This window comes from Drosophila rhopaloa, unplaced genomic scaffold (genome assembly GCF_018152115.1).
Source record: "Drosophila rhopaloa isolate 14029-0021.01 unplaced genomic scaffold, ASM1815211v1 contig_2, whole genome shotgun sequence".
Taxonomy (NCBI): Eukaryota; Metazoa; Arthropoda; class Insecta; order Diptera; family Drosophilidae; genus Drosophila; species Drosophila rhopaloa.
In genome coordinates this window covers 7,670,281-7,696,344 of record NW_025335083.1, presented here as the reverse complement: position 1 = coordinate 7,696,344, position 26,064 = coordinate 7,670,281, and the positions used below count along the sequence as shown (strand labels likewise).

General features: G+C 34.9%; 7 protein-coding genes across 7 annotated transcripts; 4 read left to right on the top strand and 3 right to left on the bottom strand.

The window, feature by feature from the left end:
* Nucleotides 1-528: 528 nt before the first annotated feature.
* On the top strand, nt 529-2,523 carry LOC108039436 (S-adenosylmethionine decarboxylase proenzyme). Its single transcript, XM_017116454.2, has 7 exons — nt 529-663; nt 1,112-1,198; nt 1,330-1,498; nt 1,555-1,833; nt 1,888-1,980; nt 2,046-2,201; nt 2,264-2,523. The coding sequence occupies exons 1-7, from the start codon at nt 560-562 to the stop codon at nt 2,417-2,419; spliced, it is 1,044 nt and encodes a 347-aa protein (XP_016971943.2). The 5' UTR covers nt 529-559; the 3' UTR covers nt 2,420-2,523.
* A 367-nt stretch (nt 2,524-2,890) lies between these two features.
* On the top strand, nt 2,891-3,721 carry LOC108039437 (myotrophin). Its single transcript, XM_017116455.2, has 4 exons — nt 2,891-3,025; nt 3,082-3,192; nt 3,403-3,486; nt 3,546-3,721. Exons 1-4 carry the CDS (start codon nt 2,942-2,944, stop codon nt 3,630-3,632), a joined length of 366 nt encoding a protein of 121 aa, XP_016971944.2. The 5' UTR covers nt 2,891-2,941; the 3' UTR covers nt 3,633-3,721.
* A 495-nt stretch (nt 3,722-4,216) lies between these two features.
* LOC108041312 (selenide, water dikinase 2) lies at nt 4,217-5,709 on the top strand. Its single transcript, XM_044459895.1, has 4 exons — nt 4,217-4,469; nt 4,521-4,899; nt 4,957-5,150; nt 5,206-5,709. The coding sequence occupies exons 1-4, from the start codon at nt 4,313-4,315 to the stop codon at nt 5,586-5,588; spliced, it is 1,113 nt and encodes a 370-aa protein (XP_044315830.1). The 5' UTR covers nt 4,217-4,312; the 3' UTR covers nt 5,589-5,709.
* Nucleotides 5,710-6,026: 317 nt separating this feature from the next.
* On the top strand, nt 6,027-9,968 carry LOC108041311 (FERM domain-containing protein 5). The gene is made up of 8 exons (XM_044459858.1): nt 6,027-6,328; nt 7,160-7,264; nt 7,322-7,364; nt 7,423-7,596; nt 7,663-8,042; nt 8,108-8,196; nt 8,257-8,474; nt 9,212-9,968. Exons 1-8 carry the CDS (start codon nt 6,239-6,241, stop codon nt 9,829-9,831), a joined length of 1,719 nt encoding a protein of 572 aa, XP_044315793.1. The 5' UTR covers nt 6,027-6,238; the 3' UTR covers nt 9,832-9,968.
* A 1,112-nt stretch (nt 9,969-11,080) lies between these two features.
* On the bottom strand, nt 11,081-22,572 carry LOC108041315 (short stature homeobox protein 2). The gene is made up of 5 exons (XM_044460004.1): nt 22,064-22,572; nt 15,085-15,395; nt 14,375-14,432; nt 11,790-12,088; nt 11,081-11,404 (listed from the first exon to the last, which is right to left on the bottom strand). Exons 1-5 carry the CDS (start codon nt 22,458-22,460, stop codon nt 11,225-11,227), a joined length of 1,245 nt encoding a protein of 414 aa, XP_044315939.1. The 5' UTR covers nt 22,461-22,572; the 3' UTR covers nt 11,081-11,224.
* LOC108041307 lies at nt 17,307-18,013 on the bottom strand. The gene is made up of 4 exons (XM_017119200.2): nt 17,975-18,013; nt 17,735-17,890; nt 17,513-17,677; nt 17,307-17,462 (listed from the first exon to the last, which is right to left on the bottom strand). The coding sequence occupies exons 1-4, from the start codon at nt 18,011-18,013 to the stop codon at nt 17,307-17,309; spliced, it is 516 nt and encodes a 171-aa protein (XP_016974689.1).
* Nucleotides 22,573-23,971: 1,399 nt separating the features above from the next.
* On the bottom strand, nt 23,972-25,401 carry LOC108041316 (procathepsin L). The gene is made up of 5 exons (XM_017119208.1): nt 25,267-25,401; nt 25,036-25,188; nt 24,578-24,964; nt 24,232-24,392; nt 23,972-24,167 (listed from the first exon to the last, which is right to left on the bottom strand). The coding sequence occupies exons 1-5, from the start codon at nt 25,399-25,401 to the stop codon at nt 23,972-23,974; spliced, it is 1,032 nt and encodes a 343-aa protein (XP_016974697.1).
* Nucleotides 25,402-26,064: the final 663 nt, after the last annotated feature.

Genomic DNA, 26,064 nt, shown 5'->3' with positions numbered 1-26,064 from the left:
TACAATTTTTAACAATCACAATAAACTGGTTAATGTAAAATGTAAATCAAATGCAGACTGTGTTTTAATTAAAGCTTGTGGTTAAGCGATGGAATATTTCGGACGAGTTAGTTGTTAGCCGAAAAATTAAATTTTCGAAGCAATAAATTTTGGTCATCTACTTGCCATTATGTATATTTTTAAAATTTTAGAAAGGTAAAAATGTTACTTCACGAGGAATATAGTATATTACTGCAATTGAGAATACAAAATTAAAAATATAAACTAAAGCTTACCAATTGCCCATGACACATTAAAATATACGTTATACACGTTATATTGTGTATACAAATTTAGAAATTAAACTAAAGTACGCATTTAAATATACGTTATATTGTGTATATAACTAAAAATGTAATATATTTTCCATCCGGCTTAAACTATTAAATTTATTAAAGCCCTGTGCAAGAAATATCGATAAGGGGCATCGGTATATTACACATTCCATCGATAGAGCTATCGTTAATTTTACATCACCAAGTTGTTTTGTTATCAGATCCATTTGTTATTGTCAAGCAGCATGTTGGAAAACGGTGAACATTTTTTTGAGGGCGTTGAGAAACTCCTCGAAATTTGGTTCGAGGAAAGCTCCAATAGCGAGAACGATTTGCGAAACATTAGCAGGTAAGCCCTTTAATACGTGACAAGCAATAATATTAAAAAAATATTATTCAAGCAAGGCTGCTGCACAGTCACAGACAAAAGTAAATTTATCCGCTGTATATTGTCTTTCGTGCCTTGTCAGGTAATACAGATAATAAATCTTGGTTTTTGTTGAAACAAAAATGCGTAAAATGTGTAGCTTTTTAGAAAAACAATATAATTTTTATCAGCCTATCTGATGCCAAGCACGTGTAGCCAGTCGTAAGAGCTCGGTGATTGTTAAAAACAATCTCGCTTGTTTGACAAGAAACCCTGTTTAATAGTATTGTATAGATTAAATACAAGTACAGGGCTTTCAATTTATACCCTGACCTTTCTTATTGATAATGTGCTCTAATCAAGCAGGTTCTTTCTCATTTGGGTGAACGCTCTTAAGTCTTTAAACAAATATAATTTTTTTTTATTTCAGATCTGATTGGGAGAATGTTCTTAGCAATGTCAACTGTGAAATAATCAGCACTTCCAAAAATGATGCCATTGATGCTTTTGTATTGAGGTAGTAATTGATTTAACTACTGCCGATACGGCTTTACCCTTTCTTCTCCTTTGTCATTATTTACTAATTATTATTTTAAAAAAACTTTACAAAGATTATTCTAACCCATGTTAAATTTTAAATCGGTTTAGCGAGAGTAGTATGTTTGTTTCCAAGCGAAGATGGATTCTTAAAACTTGTGGAACAACTACTCCTCTTAAATGCTTAAGTCTTTTGTTGAAATTGGCGGAGGATAACGGATTCGAAGTAGTCGCTGACTTGTTCTACTCGCGAAAGAATTTCACTAGACCGGAAGCACAGGTTAATATTTTTAAAAATTATTATACATTTTTAACTAAATTTATTTTGTATTTTAGATAACTCCACATCAGGGGTTTACAGAAGAAGTTACTTATTTGGACTCTATTTTTCCAAATGGAAGATCCTACTGTCTGGGTTCCATGAACTTAGAGTGTTGGTATCTCTATACTTTTAGTCGTTCTGATATCAAAATTTCTCCCCAACACATAACGGATGAGAAAGGAATCGACTCTGATCCAGATCAAACCATTGAAATCCTTATGCAAGATCTAGATCCCGAAACCATGTCGATCTTTTACAAAAATAAATTTGATAATGCTAATGGGGCTACTGTGGTATGATGACATCATTAATGTAAAAAGCAATAATTTTATAGTTTTTTATTTCAGAAATCTGGAATCGATACCATTTTGCCGAGCATGCACATTGATGATTTTCTTTTTGATCCATGTGGATATTCCATGAATGGAATTAATAACAAGGTAACATATTACATTCGCTTTTTAGCATAATTTGTAATAGCTTATATGTTTATAAATTTTTACAGGGAGAGTACATGACAATTCACATCACTCCCGAAAATCAGTTTTCATATGTGAGCTTTGAAACCAATGTTGCGTTGAGTAACTATAGGAAACTTATTAATCAAGTTATCAACACTTTCAAGCCGGGAAAATTTATTGTGACTATTTTTGCTAATAAGGTACTTTGGTGTGGAGTAATATTGTGTATTATTTAAGTATAAATACTCTTTCTATGCAACAGTGCTCTCTGGCTTACGAAACTATGAAGGAGTTGGAAGTAGAATACTCTAAAGGATCGCATTGGAAACGAACGGATATGCAATGCTGCAATTTTCCGTCTTACAACCTTCTTTTTGCACAATATTCTTTTAATGAAAAAAATGGTGATAATTTATGAAATTCAAATTCCAACAATAATTGTGATTGTTTTACGCATGTGTAACCAAACCTCTTGTTCGTTTGTTAACAATTAATTTAAATAAAGGTCGAATAATGAACATATTTTTCAACATTCACGCAGTGGATGTGGAAAAAAGTAGAATAAAATATACTGGACTATGTATTAAGTAATTTCATAAACTTAACTTACATTTTTTTCTAGAGAGTTGAATGTGACTGGAATGTGGTAGTTAAACATTATACTATTTATTTTGTAATAAAAGTTATATTGGAAAATGTTAGTTAGTAACTCAGAGTTACTTGACCTTCTATATGTTAACCTATTTCGATAACTAAGATTGATTTTGAATAATCTTGTACAATAACTTATTAAATTAACTGTTCAATGAATGTACTAAAAAATCCCAACTGGATAATATGTACATTTTAAATATGGGAAAAATAATCGGATCTGGACAAGTGTCATACACAAGTCCATCTCTAGCAGTATTTGACAAGTCGAGCCAAAAGAAAAGTAAAAATGAGTGCAATTTCTAATGAAAACATTATTTGGACCATTAAAAACGGAGAGTTTGACGCTGTCCAAGCCGCTTTTCAGAACGATGTGTGTTTGCCAATGTAAAAAATGCTTTTGATTTAATTAAATATACCTGTATACAGGCACAAAAGGTGAATGAGGAAATAAAGGGACGGTTCCCCGTACACTATGCGGCGGATTTTGGCCAGCTTAATGTACTCCAGTTCCTGATTGATATAGGAGCGGACGTCGATGTAAGTGGTTTATTTAGCCGAATTTTATGATTGTGAATCATTACACTTATGGCAGTTGAAAAGTATAAGGCAATAACTGGTTACATACATATATACACAGTTGTGTTTAGTCATAGTCCAAAGAAGTCGAAACCAGGTGTGCCCTTAATAAATGCCGGACTTTTTTTTATAATAATTACGTTTTTAATCTAATTTAAATTTGTAATACAGAGAAAAGACAAACATGGTATTACCCCCATTCTTGCTGCCATTTGGGAAGGACATACGAGCTGCGTGGAATTTCTTCTAAAAAAGGTTCGATTGTTGTTTTTTATTTTATCTCATGAAATAAATTTGGATATTTTTTGTCGTAGGGAGCTAATAAAAATGGTTCTACTCCAGATGGCCAAAGCTACCTTGAGGCAGCGGAAAAGGACGAAATTAAAAAATTACTTGCATAATTAGTAACTGTAAATTTAGGATACAAACCTTATGTTTCAGTATCAAATACAATTTTAAATACAGTCATGTATAGCTTTTAAAAACTGAATTATTTGTTTTAATATTTTGGACGAACTTAAAAAAATAAAACGATTCAAATTTTTTTAAAATAAACAAAATACCAAGGATTATAAAAAAACAAAATACCAAGGATTGTAAAATATCTGTATATTACATATGTTATTAACATGTAAAATATAGTATTATACATATGGAAACGACTTTTTTTATGTTTGTGCTATTGACAAACGAGTGAAAATAATTTTTGTAAATTTTATTATTTTATATAGTTAATAGTTTACAAATGAAGGTAATTCTTTAAAATATAAAAGTTTGATGTATGTAATTGTTACCCAATAATATTTGACACTCGAGAATTACAAAGGTGGCTGTTAAAAACAGTTTGTTTACAAAGGATTAGATTTTCAAAACCTGCTAAAAACAACATAATTAAAAAAATTTGAATTTCTAAAATAGAATATCCCTTTTGCAAGAATGCCAAGAAATCGATAAGTCTTCAACTATTTACTTACATCACTTTACTTCCATCACTAAACTGAAACACGAGCTATTTGTTTTATTTTATTATTCGACACTTTTTTTAAGTCCAGTGCATAATTTTTTTAAAAATTTGCACACAATGTTCCGACCCGAGAAACATGGGCTTGAGTCCGACTTTCAGTTAACGAAATTTACCACCCACACTGGATGAAGTTGCAAAATCCCCCAAAAAGTACTTGAGAAGTACCTAAGGGGAACCGAAATAGTAAATAAGAACAATGATGGATACCTTATCGGTAAGATATATATTTTTATCAGATTATCGTAATACCAAAACCTACTTTTAGGATCTGGAATGGACTGTGCTGTTATACCGCTGAACCGGCACAAAGATTACTTACTTGTTCAAACCGTTGACTTCTTTTATCCTATGGTGAATGATCCGGAATTATTGGGACGCATTGCACTTGCTAATGTCTTGAGCGATGTTTATGCGGTTGGGGTGACGGATTTTGATTCAGTGGAAATAATCGTCAGTACATCGACAAGCTTCACTGAAAAAGAACGAGACGTTGTCATTTCACTAATCTTAAAGGGTTTCCAAAACTCTTTGCAAGCAAATGGTTATCATAAAACTCCCATTGCTATTAGACAACTTAAGATCAATCCTTGGTGCATTATTGGCGGCATTGCGACGTCTGTCTGTTTACGCGAAGAATTAATTCTGTTAGTATCACACAAATGGGATATATCAATATATGTTTGACTAAATATTTATTTTAGACCATCCAAAGCGCAGCCAGGCGATGTCTTGGTCCTTACAAAGCCCTTGGGAGGACAGATGGCGATGGATGCTCACCTTTGGCAACTTAATCAAAATGAAAAGTACAAATCCCTGCTCTCTGAATTCTCGGACGATGATATCAGGGAAACTTTTGAAATCGCAGTAAAATCAATGACATATTTAAACAAAAATGGTAAATTTAATATTCAGTATTCTATGTCGGTGAAATTAAAAACTATTAATTCCAGCCGCGCTTTTGATGCACAAGTATCAAGCGCATTGTGCCACGGATATCACTGGTTTTGGTTTATTGGGGCACGCCCAGAACCTCGCCCAATTCCAAAAGCAAAAGGTTTTATTCAAAATTGATAAGTTGCCAATTATCAAAAATGTACTTAAATTTAGCTTGTTAATTGGTCAAAGTACAAAGTTGCGCTCTGGTAGATCAGTAGAAACCTCTGGAGGGCTATTAATTTGCCTTGCTCCCGATGCCGCAGACAAATTTTGTCGGGATTTCGAAGAAGTTACTAAGGGAGAGCAAAAATCATTTAAAATTGGACACGTAGTAGCCTCGATCGAGTCTGGTGCAGTTCTGTGTGATGAAGTAAGTTTAATTGAAGTCAACCTTTGATGAAATGGTGCAAATTGATTATTCAACCTATGACGAATATTTCAGAAAGGCTTTTTGGCTTGGAAATATTCCGAACTTTATTACACAAAGTGTTTAATAAATTTGATAATTAATTAACCTATTCCTCGTGTTTGATTAAAATTTGTTTTCGCGTAAGTAACAAATTAATAAAGCTTATAAATTACCGATAAGCAAATAATGTATCGATATTTTGCACATATTTCTCGATAACAATATATGTAACGTTTTTTCCAATTTCCTCTTTCCGACATTAATTTGTATATTCATTTTTTATTAATATTGTATATTTTGGTATATTGCACCCTGGGGCTACAATATACCAATAGTCAACATCTGTACAAACACATGTTATGGTTCCTTTCACGGCGCAGGCAGTTGTCCTTATTTGGTCCTTTATTTTGTTAGTAGCCTCCCCACACGAAAAACACCCTTAACGGGAACAACTAAAGGACGGCAAAGGACACGGGCATTGCCAAAATATTTGGATAGAAAAATAACAAATAAAATGTTAAGCAATCTTTATTTGGCTTTAAAATAACCTACCCAATTGAATCCGCCCAATTAAGTGACTTTTGCTAAAGTGAAAGTAGCCATAAAAGTGTAAAAGTTCATTCAATACAATCAACAAAATGTTCAGGAGTAAAAATGAAGGGAACATTGTGTACAAATGCACAGTGCGACTCCTTGATGATTCCGACGTCCTAGAATGTGAATTTCAGGTTTGTACTGCTCTTGAACTTTGCCTTTTCTACAATATTGGCCTAGATTTGTAAAGGACTAAGCTGCCGACACCTAAAGGAGTGCTCATCTGCAGTTGATGCAATATTTGTGGATGTACTGTTATTCTGCTACATTAAATGTACTGTTATTTGATAAACGCAAATAAACGGATCTTTCTCCCCAAAAACAGCGACTAAATATTAAGAAGGTCTTTAAAATGATAGTAATTATAACTGATCAACTTTCGTGCATAAATCTATAAAACAAGTAGCTTTCTTATTATTTCTTATAAGTTTCCGCAATAAACAGATGTGCGGCTAACGCCCTTTATGGATACCGGCAAAAGTGTCCTTTAAGATAGGAATCCCTTTAAGGCAATTCAATAACATAATTTGAGTGTTAGGCTTGTATGGTCCAGTATTTTCTTTTTAATCTAACGCTGGGATGACACTTTAGCTATCAAAAAAAAATTTGCGACGAATTCACATTATTCCGTTATCACTTGAAGTTATTATAAAGTTGGGAGAAAGTTGTATTCAAAAATAAATGCTAGAAATTGAAAATGTCATTCCAGCCCTAGAATAAAAAATATAATAAAATTATTTTATGTTTAATGGTGTTATGCATCCTTGTCGACAAAACTTCAATTTATGAAACGAAAATATTTTATATTCACTGGTTTTATTTTAATATTAGCCTTAGGTCGTTCTAAATATCATACAATTTTGAAGTAAACATTTCAAAAATTAGCCCCAAAATGTGTGTTTCAAAGATAAATTGTATCTTCTAATTAGATTACTGTTTAAATAAACCGATCCCTTCTCATTCAGCCGTTCCACAAAGGTATTTACCTATTGGAGTATTTGTGTGGTGAGTTGGAGATAAAAGAGAAGGATTACTTCGGCTTACGATATGTTGACTCCTCAAAGCAAAGGGTAAGTTTGGGTTTCTTATTAATATAAGTACACAAATTTATTAGTCACTTTTAACAGCACTGGCTTGACCTCTCGAAATCCATAATAAAGCAATGCAAAGGTAAGTTATCGTACAAAAAATGTATGTTCGATTTATGGATAAATCTCCCTTTTTGCAGAAATGGATCCTCTTTTGTTTTCGCTACGAGTTAAGTTTTACCCAGCGGATCCATTTCGACTGACTGGAAATGCACGGATTATGTTATACCAGCAATTAAAAAGGGACCTTCGGCATGGTCGACTGTATTGCTCCTTGGGCGAGGCAGCCGCGCTAGGAGCTTTGATTGTTCAAGGTAAAACTTAAAACCTCATAAAAACTAAATTGATACTTTAAATGTTGTATTCCATTTGCTTAACAGAAGAGCTCGGCGATTATAATGAAGATGTGCATATAGGAGGCTATGTGACTTCCATAGAATTAGCCCTACGCCAGACAGAGTATCTGGAAAAAAAGATAATCGAGCTCCACAAAAAGCGAGAGCCTGGCCAGGATCTCTCCTTGGCCATGGATGAGTTCCTAGGCATAGCACGTGGCTTGGAGACCTACGGCATTGACCCCCATCCGGTAAAGGATCACCGGGGATCGCAGCAATATATCGGAATAAATAACTCGGGTATCAGCACGTTCGTCACCGGCAAACGATCTCAACATTTTCGCTGGAATGAAATTCATAAAATCAATTTTGAAGGCAAAATGTTTATTGCCCATCTGAGCTATACCGACGCTAGCCGTGAACCTGTAAGTTGTATTTAAAAAAGGTATTTATCTTCTTAAATAATTTATTTTAAAAAACTTTTTTTTAGAAAAAGCATACAGTGGGATTTAAGTGTCCAACCGGCGCCGCTTGTCGATATTTGTGGAGATGTGCCATAGAACAAATGCTGTTCTTTACGTAAGTGGTTGTATGTCTATTTCTGCTCCATTTAAATTAATGAATTTATTCGATCCCTAGATTACCAAATAGCCAAAGTGCTGCTGTGATTTCAGGAGGAGGATTTTTCTCATGGGGCACGAAGTTCCGATATACCGGAAGAACTGAGCGCGAAATTTTGACTGAAAACATAAATGCATTGCGGGAACAAAAAATAAACAATTCGAATTCAAGCAAGCGAAAGGCAAGCAGTGTCCCAGCAACGCCGTCCAGTCCCCAAGGCGATTTAGCACAAATACGTAAGTATTATTCATTAATTCGCCTTTTTTTTGAGTGGAGAATGAATTAATTGCTTTTACTAATAAAGTATTAAAATTATCATAATGTGGTCTATGTGTGCGTCTGTCTGTTTCTACGCAAACTAGTCTCTCAGTTTTAAAGATATCGACTTGAAACTTTGCACACACTCTTCTTTCCTTTGCACGCAGTATATAAGTCGGAACGACCGGGATCGGTCGACTACCATATAACTGATTGATCGGAAATGCCATAGCTTTGGTGTTTGTAAAGTTAGAAAGTTGGGATTTTCTATGGGTTTTATTTTTGGCCAATCAATCCGACCTACCAAATTTCATAAGCATTGACTATATCCTATAGCTGCCATATAACTGAACGATTGGAAATTACATAACTTTGGTGTTTTTAAAGTTAGGAAGTTGGGATTTTTTATGAGTATTAAGAATGCATCATATGAAAAATTTTGGAGAATATAATTTACAGAGTATTCTGCAAGGGTATATCAACTTCGGCTCCGCCCGAATTTAGCTTTCCTTTCTTGTTTTAAAATAAAAATGTTAAATTATAAAAACAATAACGGGGAATTAACAATTAAGTTTACAAGAAACCTCTTCTAAAGAATTGGCGTTTTGAAATAAAAATTGAGTAAGACTCTGCTGGCTCTTTCAATAATTTAAAACCGAACTCAGTTACTATTTTATTTAACTTTAACATAATCTTCTTCACTATTATTTTGCAGGATATAGTAGTTTACCGAGATCCACGATGTCAGAGCCCTTGGGATACGGCATGCCAAATGGACACTTTTACGGGCAGGATCACGGCATGAGTGAGGTCAATGGTGGCATCCAAATATCCAGTCTGGAGCCCGTTTGCGAGGAGGCACGGCTGAGGTCGTCGAACATCGAGGGTGTCAACTATTTGGCGACCCAAATGGGGGGCTACGCCTACCGGGACTCCGTCGAACATTCTTCCACTGAGAGCGGGCTGACTGTGAATGGCTACGACCATCCGAGGAAGCATAACGAATCGAAGCAGCACGGCTCCTACTCCCCGAACCTGTACTACGGACAGTCCGACGCCGCCTTGAACTCCAGTTCGACTGCCGATAAGTTTCTGCACGCGGATCAATCCACACGGAAGGTGAAGAAGTTTCGCAAATTCCACCTATTACACGCCTTTGTTCCGTCCGTCATTTTTGTGGCTTTTGCGATGGCCGGAACTGCTGTGTTTATAATGGAGTCCGAGTCGGAAGCCTTCGAGCAGTTGCGCAACTCCCCGGAAATGCTTTGTCTGCGCTACCAATACTATCAGCCTTTGAAAGAGTTTGTGTTGGAGAAGTTGGGTCGGAGAAAATAAGTTTTTTCATTACGTAGAAGCATGTTTAATTCCACTAGCAACAGCTGTATCGGGTATTTTAAAATGTATTTAAGTAAATTCTTTATTATTATGCTATAATGATTCCATATTAAAAACAAAAGCCTGAAATTTATTTTAACATTAAACTAATTCGTTCTGATTGGGTGCTGGCAAAATACAACATTCTTATGCAATATTAGCTCAAGTTTTTAAATGAAATGGGGTAAATTAAATCCTATACATCGCAAGTTAGTCAAAGTACCCTAAGTGGGAATAAAAACGATTAACAGTGAAAGTGTATATACAAATACCCATCTCCACCCTTAAACACCCTTGACACAATAATTTGTCTAGTTTGTTTTAAATTAGCGATATATTCGTAGACACCAAATATTTTTACCTAGATCAAATTCTTCAGTACTTTATATTACTTTGAACAAGAATGAAACCAAACTTCGGCAAGGCAAGGTTTATATACCCTTGCAGCTTTCACAAAAATTAATTGTACCATATTTCGAAGCTTTGTCTATTTCCGGATAAATTTGTCGATCCTTTCTATGACAGTTGTATGCCTTTCTATGGCAATTTATAGTCTTCCGATTTCTACAAAAGTAAACCCGTATTTCTGAATATAGATATATGTTAAACAACAACGAAGTTATAATTTAATTTATTTTTTTCTTTTTTCCCCGACTGTTCCTATAATATATTAGGCCGATCCGGATCGATCCGTTATACACTACCTGCAACAGGAAGAAAACTTTTCCCAAAATCGACTTGACAGAAGTTGCTTATCCAGAATATAATTACTTTTAAAGGTCGTAAATGTGCTTTTCACTATATAAAAAATTTTGACTGAAATTATAATACCCCCTGCAAGGGTATTCAAATACTAATTAAGTGAACACGTATTACGGCATTTAGGTCTTGATTTGAGATATCCTGCAAATTTGTGATTGGTATTAAAAATTTTATTTTTAAGGGAGTATGGAAAATTTTTAAATATTCCAACTTTATTTTATTGTGCGTATCTTGAACACTTATAATGAGCTATAAACGAATTGGACAATCTGGTAGCATAGGTCAAGTCATTAAAAAAATGAACAACTAATTCTTTTGTTTTTAACGTTTACCTATATCTACAACCGAGTATTTATTTAGGGCACCAATAATTTATTATAAACGAGAATATCAATAGAAACCATAAAACTTTCAAAAAACAGTTCTTTTATTTGTCGATATTGTTTTAAATCAATCTTATTCGTTAGATTTATTAAGTAAAACTTTTATTAAATAAATAAATGTGGCTATTCTTTTTTATTACGATGATAGACGGAATATGACCATATCATCAATTGAATGTACATTTTTATAATCTATGTGAAGCTGTCTACTAAAGAACCATATCTGCTTGAAGTCCCAACGATTCTGAGTGTTTCTTGGCTTTCATCCTTAGGTCTGCTATGCTGGAACTCTTGCTGTGAGCTGCGGCAAAGGCAGCCAGATTTATTGAATATTGTGGCACAGAAAAAAGTCCAGCCGGCACGGTTCCATTGGTAATGGCTGCAGCATACTGAAACTCGCAAAAGATTAATAAATAAATGGGATGGTTTATTACTTTGTATTATGGATATTGATATTTCCATGTTACTAAAATTAACGTTGTGCTGGATGCTAATATGTGTCAATACTTCACTTACAATATTTATATTCCATGCACCACAAGGATCAATAGGATATTAAATTTAAAGTTTAATGTATCAGTGTTCTAAAAATGAATAACTACGTTTACAAATTAATGTGTAATGACAAATTGTAGCAATTTTTCAAGAGTACAGTGTAGATACGTATGTTAACCTGCTTAAGTATTTTCATGACAGACTAGAAATCAGCACAACATAATCTTATAGGACCTTTTACTGCCAGTCCTGTAGATTGTTAATTTTTTCTAATTTTACCTGGTGAGCTGCCACCGAAATAATCGCTGGATCGAATGCTGAAAAGGCGGCGGCTGCAGCAACGGTGTTGGAAAACTGCTTGATGGCCGAGCGCGATATCGCCGGAGGATGTGGCGAATCCACGCTGACCACTTTGCCGGAACTCGTGCCACTGGGTGCTTGGGGATTCGAGCTCGCGGCTGCAGCGGGATGAGACGGAACGGATGAGCTTCGAAGGGCGGCCAAACTGACGTAGGGCGCCACGCGACAGGGTTCCAGCGGAGTTGCGATTGGAGGACTACGACTGCCCACCAGGAATCCTTTGAAATATACAGGGTTTAATATGATGTGGTTAACTGTGTTGAGGTTTGTTGGATTTATAACTAAGAAATGAAAGACATTTTAGGAATATCCAGCATTGTATATATCTACCGTTTGCAGGATATATAGGGCTCTTAGATATAGAGCAATTCCTTATGATTTTTAGCCAACGCTTAAAAAAATAAAATAAATAATTGTTTAGAATAAAAAAAGGATATACCCTACTCTCTCTCCTGGTAAAACATATCGCGTACCTAAGATGATTTTGAACAAGTCATTATGTACTTTAAAAATTTTACATTGGCATGTGCTTCATTTCTTAAAAAAAATAACTTACACATTTTTGTTTGGTTACTATTATTACTTTTAAATTCAGGGTCTTATGTGTAAAACTTATTGTAAATTTGTATACCCGAAACTCGTAGTTGAAAGGCTTATTATATTTGTGCGAAGAAAATATTTTCCACCAAGATGGAAAGATGTTTTTCCGTGATCATGGTAATGGGTGCATACTGCTACGTAAGCTTTAACATTCGAGAAATCCGTGTACATTTCTTATTTTCAATTAAAAATTGAGGTTAACTTATTCTCTTAGTGGTTGTTTTCAATAAAATAAACTTGATAAAAATGCAGTTCTATAACAGTTCCATTTATATTTAGGTCCAGTATCGGTCCGTTTAATATATTATGTACACTTCAGCTGCTACTTCTAAAATAATATTGTGGTTCTATTATCCAATGTATTGAACTGATTTGTTTAGAACCGTTGTGCTTTTGAAAATAAAGTTATTTTGAACTTTAATATTTAATTCACATTTTGATATACTCCCTTTATAAATCCACTCATTATTTTCTTTTATTCTAATTTTGTTGAATAACTGCGCGTGTATTAAAAAATGTACCAAAATAATAACTTTAGTACAACGTTTATCTTTGCGATGTATTTTCTGGTATCTTCACAAAAGCTTTAATTTATTTAGTAGCTTATCTTCTTTTTCGGCAATTACCGGGTATACAAATGTTTTATAAAGGTGCATACCCGTACTTTCTAGATTGGGAAATCGTTTTAAGATTCAGTGACAAGTAATTGAATTCATTTTGTAATTTATTGCTCGGGAAACGCCCCGGACCCGGAGGCTGCGTCATTCAACCACAGGGACGTGTTGCTCCTGGAGCACATACAAATGGCTCTCCGGGGACCAGAGCCCAGGTTAACGTCTTGTTTATGGTGGTTCACCGGCGGCAAAAAGCCTGAGAATTGATATGAACCCATAAAGTGCTGCCCATTCGTTGTGTCTGCCGTGCTTTTTATGCCAAATTTCAATTTGATTACATTTCCGAAACTTTTTTATGCCCGAGGTCCGGTATTGAAATACGGCTACATTAGGCGGGAATTTGATAAATGAGATTATATCTTTTAATCCAATTAAGTAATATGAAGCTTAGGTTGATCCTAAATCAGATTTATTGTTATGTGTACGTGGAAAATATTAATTGTATTTATAGGGCAACGTTACAAATGTAAATGTAAGGTGAATTTTACAATGTATTTACATTGTAAAATTCACTTTAACATTCATGTATTGATTTGTTATTCACTAAATTTAGATTATACTCTTGTGTGTTTTAACACGTTCTCCGAAAACCTTGATATTTATTCGGTTTGTTTGCTTTTCGCATTATAATCAATTCTCACAATCCCATCTGCTCAAATTCTACCGAGGAAACAAGCCAAATCCCTTCGGCAATATACATAAAAACGTTTTTTAGCGACAGCAACAGCAACGGCAACAGCAACACAAATCATTGCTAACTTCATCAAATTAAATATTCGGGCAATAAAACGGAGAATACAAATTCTATTGAGTGAGCCCGGGAGTTGATGAATGGGATAAGTCCTTGGAAACGAGGGTTGAAAGGAGAGCCGGATGAATTAATGAAGAGACATTTAAATAACTGTGAAACCGTAACATATTGGCTCGACGAGTTGATAAGCCAGAAAATGAACAGTTTTCCGAAATGTAAATGGTCTTGCCTGATTTCTGTGTACTTAACTAATTGCAATTTACACTTTAATTAAGCTTAATTGAGAAAAACTTGGCTAGAGCGTGGGTGATGAGCGGAGCTTAGAAAGGAAACTAATGATTTTCACCCTGATTTATATTTGTACGTTTTAATGAAAGTGTCGGGACTTTTAGGGATTCCAGAATTGCCAATATGAAATTATGAAATATTCTTTGTGGTGTAATTTAAATGTAGCTTTTTCTTTTCTTTTTTATGCTCACCTTTGTGCATTTGGTTTTCGTGCTTTCTACATTTCGCCCTTCTATTTTGAAACCAAACCTGAAAGTATATTGATAAATGGTTACTTTATATTGAGTTGACTCTGATAGCTTTACCATAATTATAAATTGAAAGTGAAGTAAGCGTAACATTTTTCGATCTGATCTAATTCGGTCATTAATTCTTGTAATACATTAAATTATGGATGTTTATTTGTCATTAATTACAACAGATGTGACCTTCTGGAGCAGGATGATTTTAGCAAGCTAAAAGTTCCGAAAAGTTAAGCAATTTATTACGGGCCATAAAAAAAGTGACACTTTTGCTGCCACTCGAATGGTAGCTACATATTTCATGACCACATAGTGTCTATTGCCGGCACCCTGATTGAGTATTTAATCTTTAACCGGCCCCCTGATGCTAAAACAATTTTCTACTTGCAACCCAGACTGCAAGGGTGGCGTAAACCACTTAACACCCCATATTTTTCACAGCGACGGTGGTTGGAAAATCAAAGTCAGCTTTCACATTCGCCAAGGATTTGGATTTGGGGGACATTGTCTGGTTGTCATTAGTACAAGTGTAATGAATATCCATTGAAAATCAATTTGTGCCCTTAGTAGTGTAGTGTCCAAGGGGCGCCTCCTTTGACATTTTCAATGTCAAGTAGCGATTTGGCCGGAATTTATGGCCTTTTCACGGAGATAATTACCTGCACTCTGGCCTCGCTGAGTCCCAATCTCTGGCTCAGTTCCTCGCGCATAAAGGCATCCGGATAGTGCGTTTCCTCGAAGAGTCGCTCCAGTTCGTTCAGCTGGTCGAGCGTAAAGTTTGTCCGCGATCTTCGCTGCTTGGTGTTGACCACCGACGAGTCCAGATGGTCGCAGTGCTCCCGGATTCTGCTTGGTTCTGGGGAGACGCATTTTTCGGTCGGGACCGGCTTATCCGGCGCCAACTTCGGTGAGTCACTGTCATCCTCGAACTCGCTTATGTTGGCGGCTACCACCGCAGAAACTTTCGGATCTGGAAATTGTACAGTGTTAGCAATAAGGTTAAATACTTTAAAAAAAATTATATATTGCGCCTATTGCGAAACACCAAAGTTCTTTCCGTTTGAAAACGAACAAGCTTGTCTATAAGTTTAAAAAAATCTTTCACCCCCAATTTGTAACTGCCATTTTATATACATTTTGGGGTCTTGATTGCCATAATAATGACATAAGTATACATTGGTAGAGATCTATATCTTTACAAAATATCATGGTTTGAATCCATTTAAAGTTTGTATGCGATACATCGTGTTTTTTTGCATGAACTTTCTGTATGAACTTATTTTAGGAGTTATCGCGTAAACGTTAATTCGTTTCTTGATTTGCTGCTGCTTAACACTTAAAACTTTCAAAATGACGCCCGAGAAAAAAACTTTTTTTCACAGATATTTTATTTGTCCGAAATATATTAAAAAGCACCTGCAAGGGTGTTCAAACTTCGGGTTAATAAAATAAAAGCAATGATTAGGCTTAGCCATGCATAAAATTGAATACCATTAAAATCCGATAAAAAAAAATTACTTTATTTTGGGCCATCAATGGAATTTAAAGAGTCAAATTCATTAGCCGTTTCATAAAATAAGTCTCAAAATTATACTATTATATTTATTTGCCAACTAACAATGTGTGTGTAAGTAATTACTTGTAGTAAAAGGGTACAATGCAAAGGGAAGCATTTCCGATCCTATAAAGTACATTTGTTAGCCATGTCAGTCAGCAAAAACATTAAGATAATGAAGCAAAAGTTGGTTATCCCCAACCTAACGGCCACAGATCGTGAACATCTTTACAGATCTGGTTGAAAAAAGTTTTTGGAAAACGAATACTAATTTGATCAATTCGATCAATAAATAGAAACATTCAAAACAAGAAAGGAATGCTAACTTCGGGCGGAGCCGAAGTTGATATACCCTTGCAGAATACTCTGTAAATTATATTCTCCAAAATTATTCATATGATGCATTCTTAATACTCATAAAAAATCCGACTTTAAAAACACCAAAGTTATAGCATTTCCAATCGTTCAGTTATATGGCAGCTATAAGATATAGTCGGCCGATCCTTATGAACTTTGGTAGGTCGGATTGATTGGCCAAAAATAAAGCCCATAGAAAATCCCAACTTCCTAACTTAACAAACACCAAAGTTATGGCATTTCAGATCAATCAGTTATATGGCGGCTATAGGATATAGTCGGCCGATCCTTATGAAATTTGGTAGGTCGGATTGATTGGCCAAATATAAAACAGATAGAAAATCCCAACTTCCTAACTTTACAAACACCAAAGTTATGGCACTTCCGATCAATCAGTTATATGGCAGCTATAAGATATAGTCGGCCGATCCTTATGAAATTTGGTAGGTCGAATTGATTGGCCAAATATAAAACCCATAGAAAATTCCAACTTCATAACATTACAAACACCAAAGTTATGGCATTTCCGATCAATCAGTTATATGGCAGCTATAGGATATAGTCGGCCGATCCCGGCCATTCCGACATATATACTGCGTGCAAAGGAAATAAGGGTGTGTGCAAAGTTTCAACTCGATAGCTTTAAAACTGAGAGACTAGTTTGCGTAGAAACAGACAGACGGACAGACGGACAGACAGACGGACAGACGGACAGACGGACAGACGGACATGGCTATATCAACTCAGGAGGTGATCCTGATCAAGAATATATATACTTTATAGGGTCGGAAATGTCTCCTTCACTGCGTTGCACACTTTTGACCAAAATTATAATACCCTCTGCAAGGGTATAAAAATATTAAATACAACCATTATACTTTAACATAAAAATTTATTTTTTTTGGAGCCTACTTCTATTGAAATTGGCTAACAGATACGGGTATGGCGTTCCCCTGTCCTTCTTGTTTATTAGTAAATTCTGAAAAAAATGTCGATTTCTAAACGAGGTTGAGAGCGGATTGTGTAAACAGCGTGTAGACAGTAATCCCCTTCTGGAACTGGCAGAACAACTGTCACCTGATGATTCAGATAGCTAATGGGCACCTTTTCAACGTATATATCGTGCTGAAATTACACGTTTTTTTAATGATAAGCGATAAGTAACAAGTACTCACATTGTATGGACAGGAATGGTTCATGTTGGAGAAGGAGGCAAATAGTTCGTAGAAGTATCGAACTATGGGATTGCGTTTCCCCTTCAAGAATTTGCAAGCATCGATCGTGAAGTTAAAGAGAAATGGCTTGTAGCCATTCAATTTTTTTAAGACCTCAACCCTGGCCTAGAATACATTAACACTGACTACGGTTTTCTTTAATACATTTAAATAACTATGTACCTCAATATCCTGAATTGGCAATTGGTAAAATTTGGTTTTAAAGGTCAAATATTTATATGTCCGATTTTTTGATTTTAGAAAACATGCTTCGACATCCATAAATTGCTTGTCCAAAGACGTACATTTAAAATTGGTGAATTCAAATCCGCAGTCGACCTAAAGAAAGGGTTTTGTTATTCGGTGGTTTCTCTAAGCCTTCAAAGATCAGTTTATCCTTACAGCAAATCCAAATAAAATTACGTTCAGAATGACAAGATATGGCAGTTTAAGCACGACCATTCTGAATAATGAGCGATCAACCAATGTCTATTATAGTTTCGATATTTATACGTATGTGCCCGGACCAACTAACGCTACCGATGAGTGACCATTATAATTTATGCGTTTAGATACAAATGTTGATTACGATAATACACATAATTATCTTAAAAGCGGAGGTATTTCATTTTTGTCCTCTTTTGAACCACAATTTTTAGGTTCTTTTTTTGGCGTGCATCATTTTGCAGTCCCCATATATATTTGAGTTCTCTTAAATGTAATACAGTTTTTAAAAGAAAGTGAAATCGTAATGCTCTGTTCATATCCATTATTTACAAAAAAATAATTTTATAATTGTTCAGTTTAAAATGGCCAAGCCCATTCTTCGCTTCAATAATATCAATCAACGAGCATGAGTATGAGTAAAGATTAGACCAAAACCTATGAGTAATTGTAAATGAGCGCCTAATAAAACTTGAAAAGTGCGAAAATCGGTTAAACAAATTTCCAAATTAACCAGAAAATTGATAGTTTAGGTCGACAGCTATACAAATCAATCGTTCTTTTGGCTATGCGTCTTATTTTTGTTAAGTTAGATCAAAATAACATCTAGATGTACGCATAATTCTTCGAAAACAACCGTGCAAAGTGAGAGTGCAAAGGCGGCTTCTATATATAAGCCTAGTATCCACTTCGACGTAAACCGTACGCCAGTCATGAGAGAGAGCGAGAGGCAAACAGCTGGCGTTCACTTTTCGTCGGGCCTTTTTTTCACTTCGGTCTCCTGATCGACGAAAAAAATACCAGAAAATTGCATAGCGTTGCCAGTCTGCGGAAATGAACTTTGGGTGAACCCTAGCGGAAAGATTAAAAAATTTAATCTTTTGGCGTGCGCTTCTCACTGAACATTATAAGAAATGGAGGGAAAAACTCAAAAAACTCACAAAAGTCGATTGCAGGTGTTTACATGTGAGGACAAAATAACATTAATACTATCTGGGGTGCCTCTTGTCAGAGCAAAATGTTTTTTAGGTCCAGAATGTACGAAAAAACACAATAAAAGTGCAGCTATGAACTTTAAATTAGCAAATAATTATCATAAAATTAAAAAAAAAACAACTGTTAAATTTAAATTGTATTGTTTTTTAACTTCTTTGTACAGCGGCAGACTTGTCTTGCCAAGGTATTTGATAATATCTTTTAAAGGCTCTTTCCCCGCAAATACGATATTTGAATTTTAACTGCTTGTCAACAAACCCAGCTGATTGTCAGTACGACCGTAGCACGCTTAAATCCGATGAACTCTCGAAATTTTGGTCACACTGGAAAGATTAAAGTTTTTACGCTAGCATACTCGTTTGTCGATCTGGATACTAGGCTATAGTCACAAAATTAAAACTACACCGGTCGAAAGTAATAGCTTTAACTAAGGGGAGTGCATATCAAGAAAAAAAAATTAAAATTAACTATGTCGTGACCATTAACATTATGTTAACTTTATCTTAAAGTTATGTTAAAGTTATGTTAAAGTTATGTTAAAGTTATGATAAGTTATGTAAAAGTTATATTAAAGTTATGTTAAAGTTATGTTAAAGCAATGTTAAAGTGATGTTAAAGTTATGTTAAAGTTATGTTAAAGTAATGTTAAAGTAATGTTAAAGTTATGCTAATGTTATGTTAATTGTCTGTAAATGTTATGTTAATGCTATGTTAATGTTATGTTAATGTTATGTTAAAGTTATGTTAATGTTAAGTCAATGTTACGCTAATGTTATTACCACGTCATGGCTAATGAGAATTTTTACCATCGACTTATTTATAATTCCCAACCAGTTCTAGTCAAAACTTCATGGAGTAGGGACTGTGGCACGCGTAAAATCAGTTGATCCATTTGACGAAAAGTCAGTGTGTGAGAGTGTCTTACTTGAATATCATATTTGGTGATACCTACTTTTTTGGGTTGATCACCAGGATGCAGGATCAAGGACCTAATAAGGTACTTAGCAATTTTTTATACCCTTGCAGAGGTTATTATAATTTTGGTCAGAAGTTTGTAACGCAGTGAAGGAGACGTTTCCGACCCCAGTATATATATATGTATTATATATATAATATATAAGTATATATATTCTTGATCAGGATCAATAGAGGATTTGATATAGCCATGTCCGTCTGTTTCAATACCGTTTGCGAGCTCAGTTTAAAAGCTAGCGATCTGAAACTTTCACAGTGGTCAAGTTTGAAAACCGCCCAAATCGGATGTCTATATCCTATAGCTCCCATAGGAACAATCGGATATAACTTGCAAGAATGGAAGATATTTCGCGCAGTGTAAAAGCTATTAACATAAATCTTTCCAAATCTTATTTTTTTATGCGTACCTTGATCAGGGTAAAAGCGCTTGGCGATCGGACGTCTATATCCTATAGCTCCTATAGGAACAATATGGTGAAATCGGTTAAAATTTAATGATTTTTAGGATATTTCGCACAGTATATAAGCAATTGACATGAATCTTTCCCAATCGTATTTTTTTATGCTTACCTTGATTAGGGTAAAAGCGCGTGACGATCGGACGTCTATATCCTATAGCTGCCATAGGAACAATATACCGTATTCATTTCGCTACTTTTTCATTTTTAGCAATTTCGGCAAAGTCTGCAAGGGTATTAAAACTTGGGTTTGCCGAAGTTAGCTTCCGTCCTCGTTTAATTATATTAAATACATTAAATTAATTATTTAAAATATAATTCCAGTTTAATGTGCGCTTGGGGAGCGGTTGCTGGTGGCTTATGGAGATACCATGACATGATCCGGATGGAGTGCATCAAGAACCCAACAGAGTGCGCACCATTTCTAGGATAACTTAATTATTTAAGGACGTAACCCCAAACTGGACTTCAGAATGCACTTTCAAAATGTCAACAAGAGGTATGTAATAAATTTACGAATTAGTTCATAAAATGTATTGATACCATCTTGGATGCTTGGATGATGCCTAAATCACGTCATGTAATTAATTTTGTATATATAATTCCAGGTTTTGTGTGTGAGTGTGTTATTGGAAAGCGTTTGTAGGAGGCATAGGGCGATACCATCACTTCCAGTCAATCAAGGAATAAAAGGGGTATGTAGGATAACTTAATTTAATGAATTATGTAAGCAAAAGTATTTGCTCACCTTAAAAACGGTGAAGGCTATTTTGAGATTGATTATTTTACCGAATAGACGGATTCCATTGTAACAATTGTTTTGAATGTGGGCTATTAATGGCAGAGTTTGAAATTATGAGTCAGGGGAGTCCGGCAATCAGTAACCTCGAAGACATGGCTTAGACTCGTTGTTTCCGAAAATCTAACCGAATAAATTCTTTAAATGCATTTGGACCATTTAAATACTACTTATTTTAAGCAAAATAAGTAAATAAAAATATTTAACAACAAGAAAGGAAGCAAATTTTTGATAATTTCTGTGTAATGCCGAGAATAAGACATTTCCGACGCTACAAAATATATTTGTTATTGGTCAGCATCACCAAGAGAGTCGAAACTTGTCTTTCTGTTCGTCTGAATTTTTGGAAAGGAGTAAGAGGTAAAAAAAACGTTTCCAAACCAATAGAGTATATATGTATATTCTTCTATCAGTCTGTCCATATATACGTCAAATCTCGTTTTGCCACAGGACAGATAGAAACATTTACTTTTCCTTATAACGTTTTTGTCATTATTAAAATGAGTTTCTAGTAAACAAACTCGGATAACCAAATCACGGGACACAAAACGTTTTACACTTTTAAGTAAATAATATTAAGTTATCAGTATATCAGTTAGTCCCATTGCACCGGAAAACTTAACTTTCATGACTGGAGTAAATTGTGGATTTAATTTTGCAGTTTTTTTTTTGTCGAAAGTAGCTTTCTTTCTTTTTGGTATATCCCTAAATTAACCGACATCAAGTTTTTGTTTAAAAAGATCCAGTGATAATACGTATAAAAATCAAGATTTTTCCAACAGCGATATTTAATTCATAGGGGACTGGAATTAAAGTCCCATAGTTAATTTTTCACGTTACCTTCCGGCTGGGACTCCACCTCCAAGTCATCTGATATTAGCCAATTTTTGGGCTTGGGCTCCACAGCCTTGCGAAAACTGGGGCTTAGGCGATACTTTTCCACGGCCTCCTCTTGATGGGATTGGGATTCCTCGGGGGGCTCCGGATCGACCGCGAGAATCGTATTGCTCTCCGAAACGGACAAGTCGGTTATGTCTATATCCACCGATTCTTCGCCACTCGCGCAAGTTTCGGCGTAACTGCCGCCGGAACTGATGGAATTTATGAATATGGAGTTTTTCACTTCCGCATGCTTTTTAATTCGCGCGCCCGTCATAGAATTGAACAAGGCGTGAACACTGTTGTTGGTTAAGTTAAATTCAAAGGACTTTGTCACAAACTGTGCCAACTGCTCCATGCTTTTAGTAAATAAATGATAGCCGCAGTTTTTTTATGCGTTCGAGCATAAGTTGCTGTAACGGAACTTAGTTGCCGACTATTTTATAGTCCACACCAATGGCATTCGGCGTGTCTAATCACCTCACTGGCTCTTTATTGCTGCGCATGTCCTTCGGCTTATCCTGATTGAATCCTTGTTGCCAAATTAAGCGAGAGAGCAGGGCATTAAAATGTTATTAGAGGAAGTGGGTAGAAGTGTTATGCGAATCCATCGACCTGCCGTTCTAAAGGATAACTATAACTAGCTCAACATCTTGACTATATTCAATTAACATGTTTATCCTTATGGGTATATGGCGCACACTTTGCCCTTGCTCTCCCTCTGTTTTTCGCTCTCTCGCGAGTCCTTAAAAAATCCACCCCCGGAGTTAAGTCAAGTCCTGCCTACGGTCCTTTAAATTGCTCTCATTGGTCTACTGAGGCAGCGCCGTAACTCCAAAGTGGTTGCACGCTGAGCGATTCCACCTTACTTTCCTATTATTGGTTATAGCCATTATGGAACACAATTTATCCATTAGGCGGCAATGAAACACATTATAATTGCAATAAATGATTCAATGTGGGAGGAGTTTTGCCTGAGCCAGAGAGCGGCATCAAAGGATTTAAGCTTTTAGCACTTCATAAATACTTTTAAATTCGGTGTGCTTAACATGTAAATCTACTGCTGGGTCGTTATTTTTATCTCCCAAAGTCGTCGTATGGGGACCGGAACCTGTTTTATTGATTGGGGGCGGGCACTAAGCTATAAAATCAGGACTTGAGTTGGCGCTTTGCCACGCCCCGAATATTCATTACTTTAACTTTGTGTTAATGACACTGGGCAACAAACGTGACATAATTGTTTTTTTAGTGCATATTTATTTAGGGATAAACCTATATATTTCGTTACTTGGTTCCAAAACAAAGTTATGTATGTGTCTCTTTTGGGACCAAACTATGCTGGACAGTGTATAATAATCTCATTTCGACTTCGGGGTAATGTTAATTTAATAGGAAGTAGTTAGTTTAGTAATTTGTCACAAACACATATAATCCGATAATGCAGTTTTAAGTAACAAGTAAACTATGGGATACCAGCTGAACACACTGGTCTGGTATAAAATATGGCTCAATTTTTTGGAGAACGCATTTTTTAGAAAAAAAACATCTTGCATACATTGTTGAAATATACTTATATATAAGGCATAAATACGCCATTAAAATATGTTTTCTCATAAGAGTTTTACGGTATTCTAGATTAAAAGACATTCATGTAACAAACCGATTTTATTTCCTGTTTCCTATAAAATAATTAGTAATATTTTTATATGTAAATGAGCTCAGTTTGTAAACGAAGTTTCTTATTGTATTTCACCTTGTTGCCGAAATATCTGCAACATTTTTGTATTATTTTTTTAAATAATTTAATAACTCAATTGTTAATTGCGATTTGCTTTTAATTGGGTCAAAATTTATTTGAACAAATAGAGTTTAAACTATGGCATACGCAGCATAATTGGCAATTCCACACATATTTACTCCTTTTCGAATTCTCATATAACCAGATTCGCCCCAAAGTTCCCCCCACCAATTCTTTAAAATCCAATAATCCTTTCCAAAGCCAATAATCAACATTGCATGATTTACAGAAGCTGACGAACACAAAACGTCATCGTAGACACCGTCACTGAAAGAAAAATATGTTAAAATGGACATTTAAGACTTAAAAAATTATAAGACTTTATTATTACCTGTACAGCTGAAATGTTTTTGGAGTTGCATTAATGGATATGGCTACCGGTCCAATATGAGCAACTGCTGCCTGAATCGCTTGTTCATCGTGCAGAGGAAGTATGGCCCAGGATGTTACGTTAACCACAGATAGGTCAGGAACAAATTGGCATCTTCCCTTCTGCAAAATATCATTTGATTTCATAGGGATCAACATATTATATACAATTATTCATATCTTTACACCTGTTGTTGCTCAGTTATACAAAAAAAACAACAACAATGATTCAGGAACCATATTCGATTTTAAAGCATACCTTTTATAGACGACTTCAAATATTCTTTAAGTTGTAAGACATTAATTACCTTTGCGACATACCCATAATCCTCTGCCCTCATTAAGCCCCCAGTGCTCTGCAAATAGGTAAGGGTGTTTCGCAAGGAGCCACCAACGCATCCTTGATTTCCATGGGACACACTGCAGTCCACAATTTGTTGCTCACTCAAATTCAATATTTTTCCGGTACGTTTAAAAACCTGTCCTTCGATGCTCTCAGCAATGGAAAAAGCATAACACGAACCGCAAGATTGTTGATTGTGAGATGGTGTAATAAAACCCTTACTTCGCCAATCCAAACTTTCGGGTACGTTTGTCATTAAGGAAGAGCCAACTATTTCAGCCATATTATCCACGCTGTCTTCAACATTGCTTTTTATTAGCCGCAAATATCCCTTTAGGTAACCATCTGTACTCTATTTTTAACGATACATATACATGATTGAAAATAAAATATTTAAGCTTTAGCTTTAAAGAAAATATATACCATGTCAGCAAAAATATTTGGTTTCAATCTGAAGGTTGTCCGACCATCCTGGTAATTTTGATTATGTTCCTCTATAACTTTGTAGTTTTCTTCAAAAGCTTTTAAGCTCCGCAATTCATCATTATTGCGAAGATATTTGCGATTATTAATATTCTATAAGTACAAAGAATTTATCAGATATAACATTTATCAGTTATTCTTATTTGTAAGTTATAAGGAACATTTTTTTACCTTAAACTTTTCAAATTCACTTTTGTAATCTAACGTAGTTAAATTTCCTTTATTTAAATCGGAAGTCACAATTTGATATTTTTGGCCACATAAACAGATACAAATTAAAATTTTCCACATAGCGCCGACTCCCATACGTCCAGATACTGTCGATATATGTACATAATAAAATCGCAACTAAGCATTTTCACTTAACAACAATTATCAGTGGAAATGTTTATTGGGAGATCGAATCTTAAATACGCTACTAAACCGACTTTAAAAAAAGTGTAAAACTTAACTTTAGTGGCCCAAACTAAATAATAATATGTTTAATTTAAAATGTTAAAAAAGTTATTACGTAATATATAAAGAGGAATTAATTTATGTTGTTATTATGTTTAAGTGATGATTTTAAAGGATTTCAATCGGAATATTTAAAGTCATTATACTCATTATCATCAAGAGTATATGACAAACGTAACGTAGACACAGTTCTTCTGCAAACAAGTTTACCTTAAGAATCCTTAGAAAGTTAACGATATTAAATTTTAATGTTCAAAGCGTAAATGAAAAATAAAAATATGGAATTATACAACATTAATCACAAAACAAGAAGTTAGGAAAAAATAACGAGAAGATTGGCAGGTGCGGCATACCAAAATCAAAAATGTTTTTTTTTTTTAACTCGAAAAATAATGTTATTATATTCTTTAGAAGAGGATGACATGAATAAATAAATCAAATTGTTTTGGTTTTGAAGAGTGATGGTCAACGCTGACAGAAAACAGAAATGGTTATAAATTTTAAGTTTCAGTT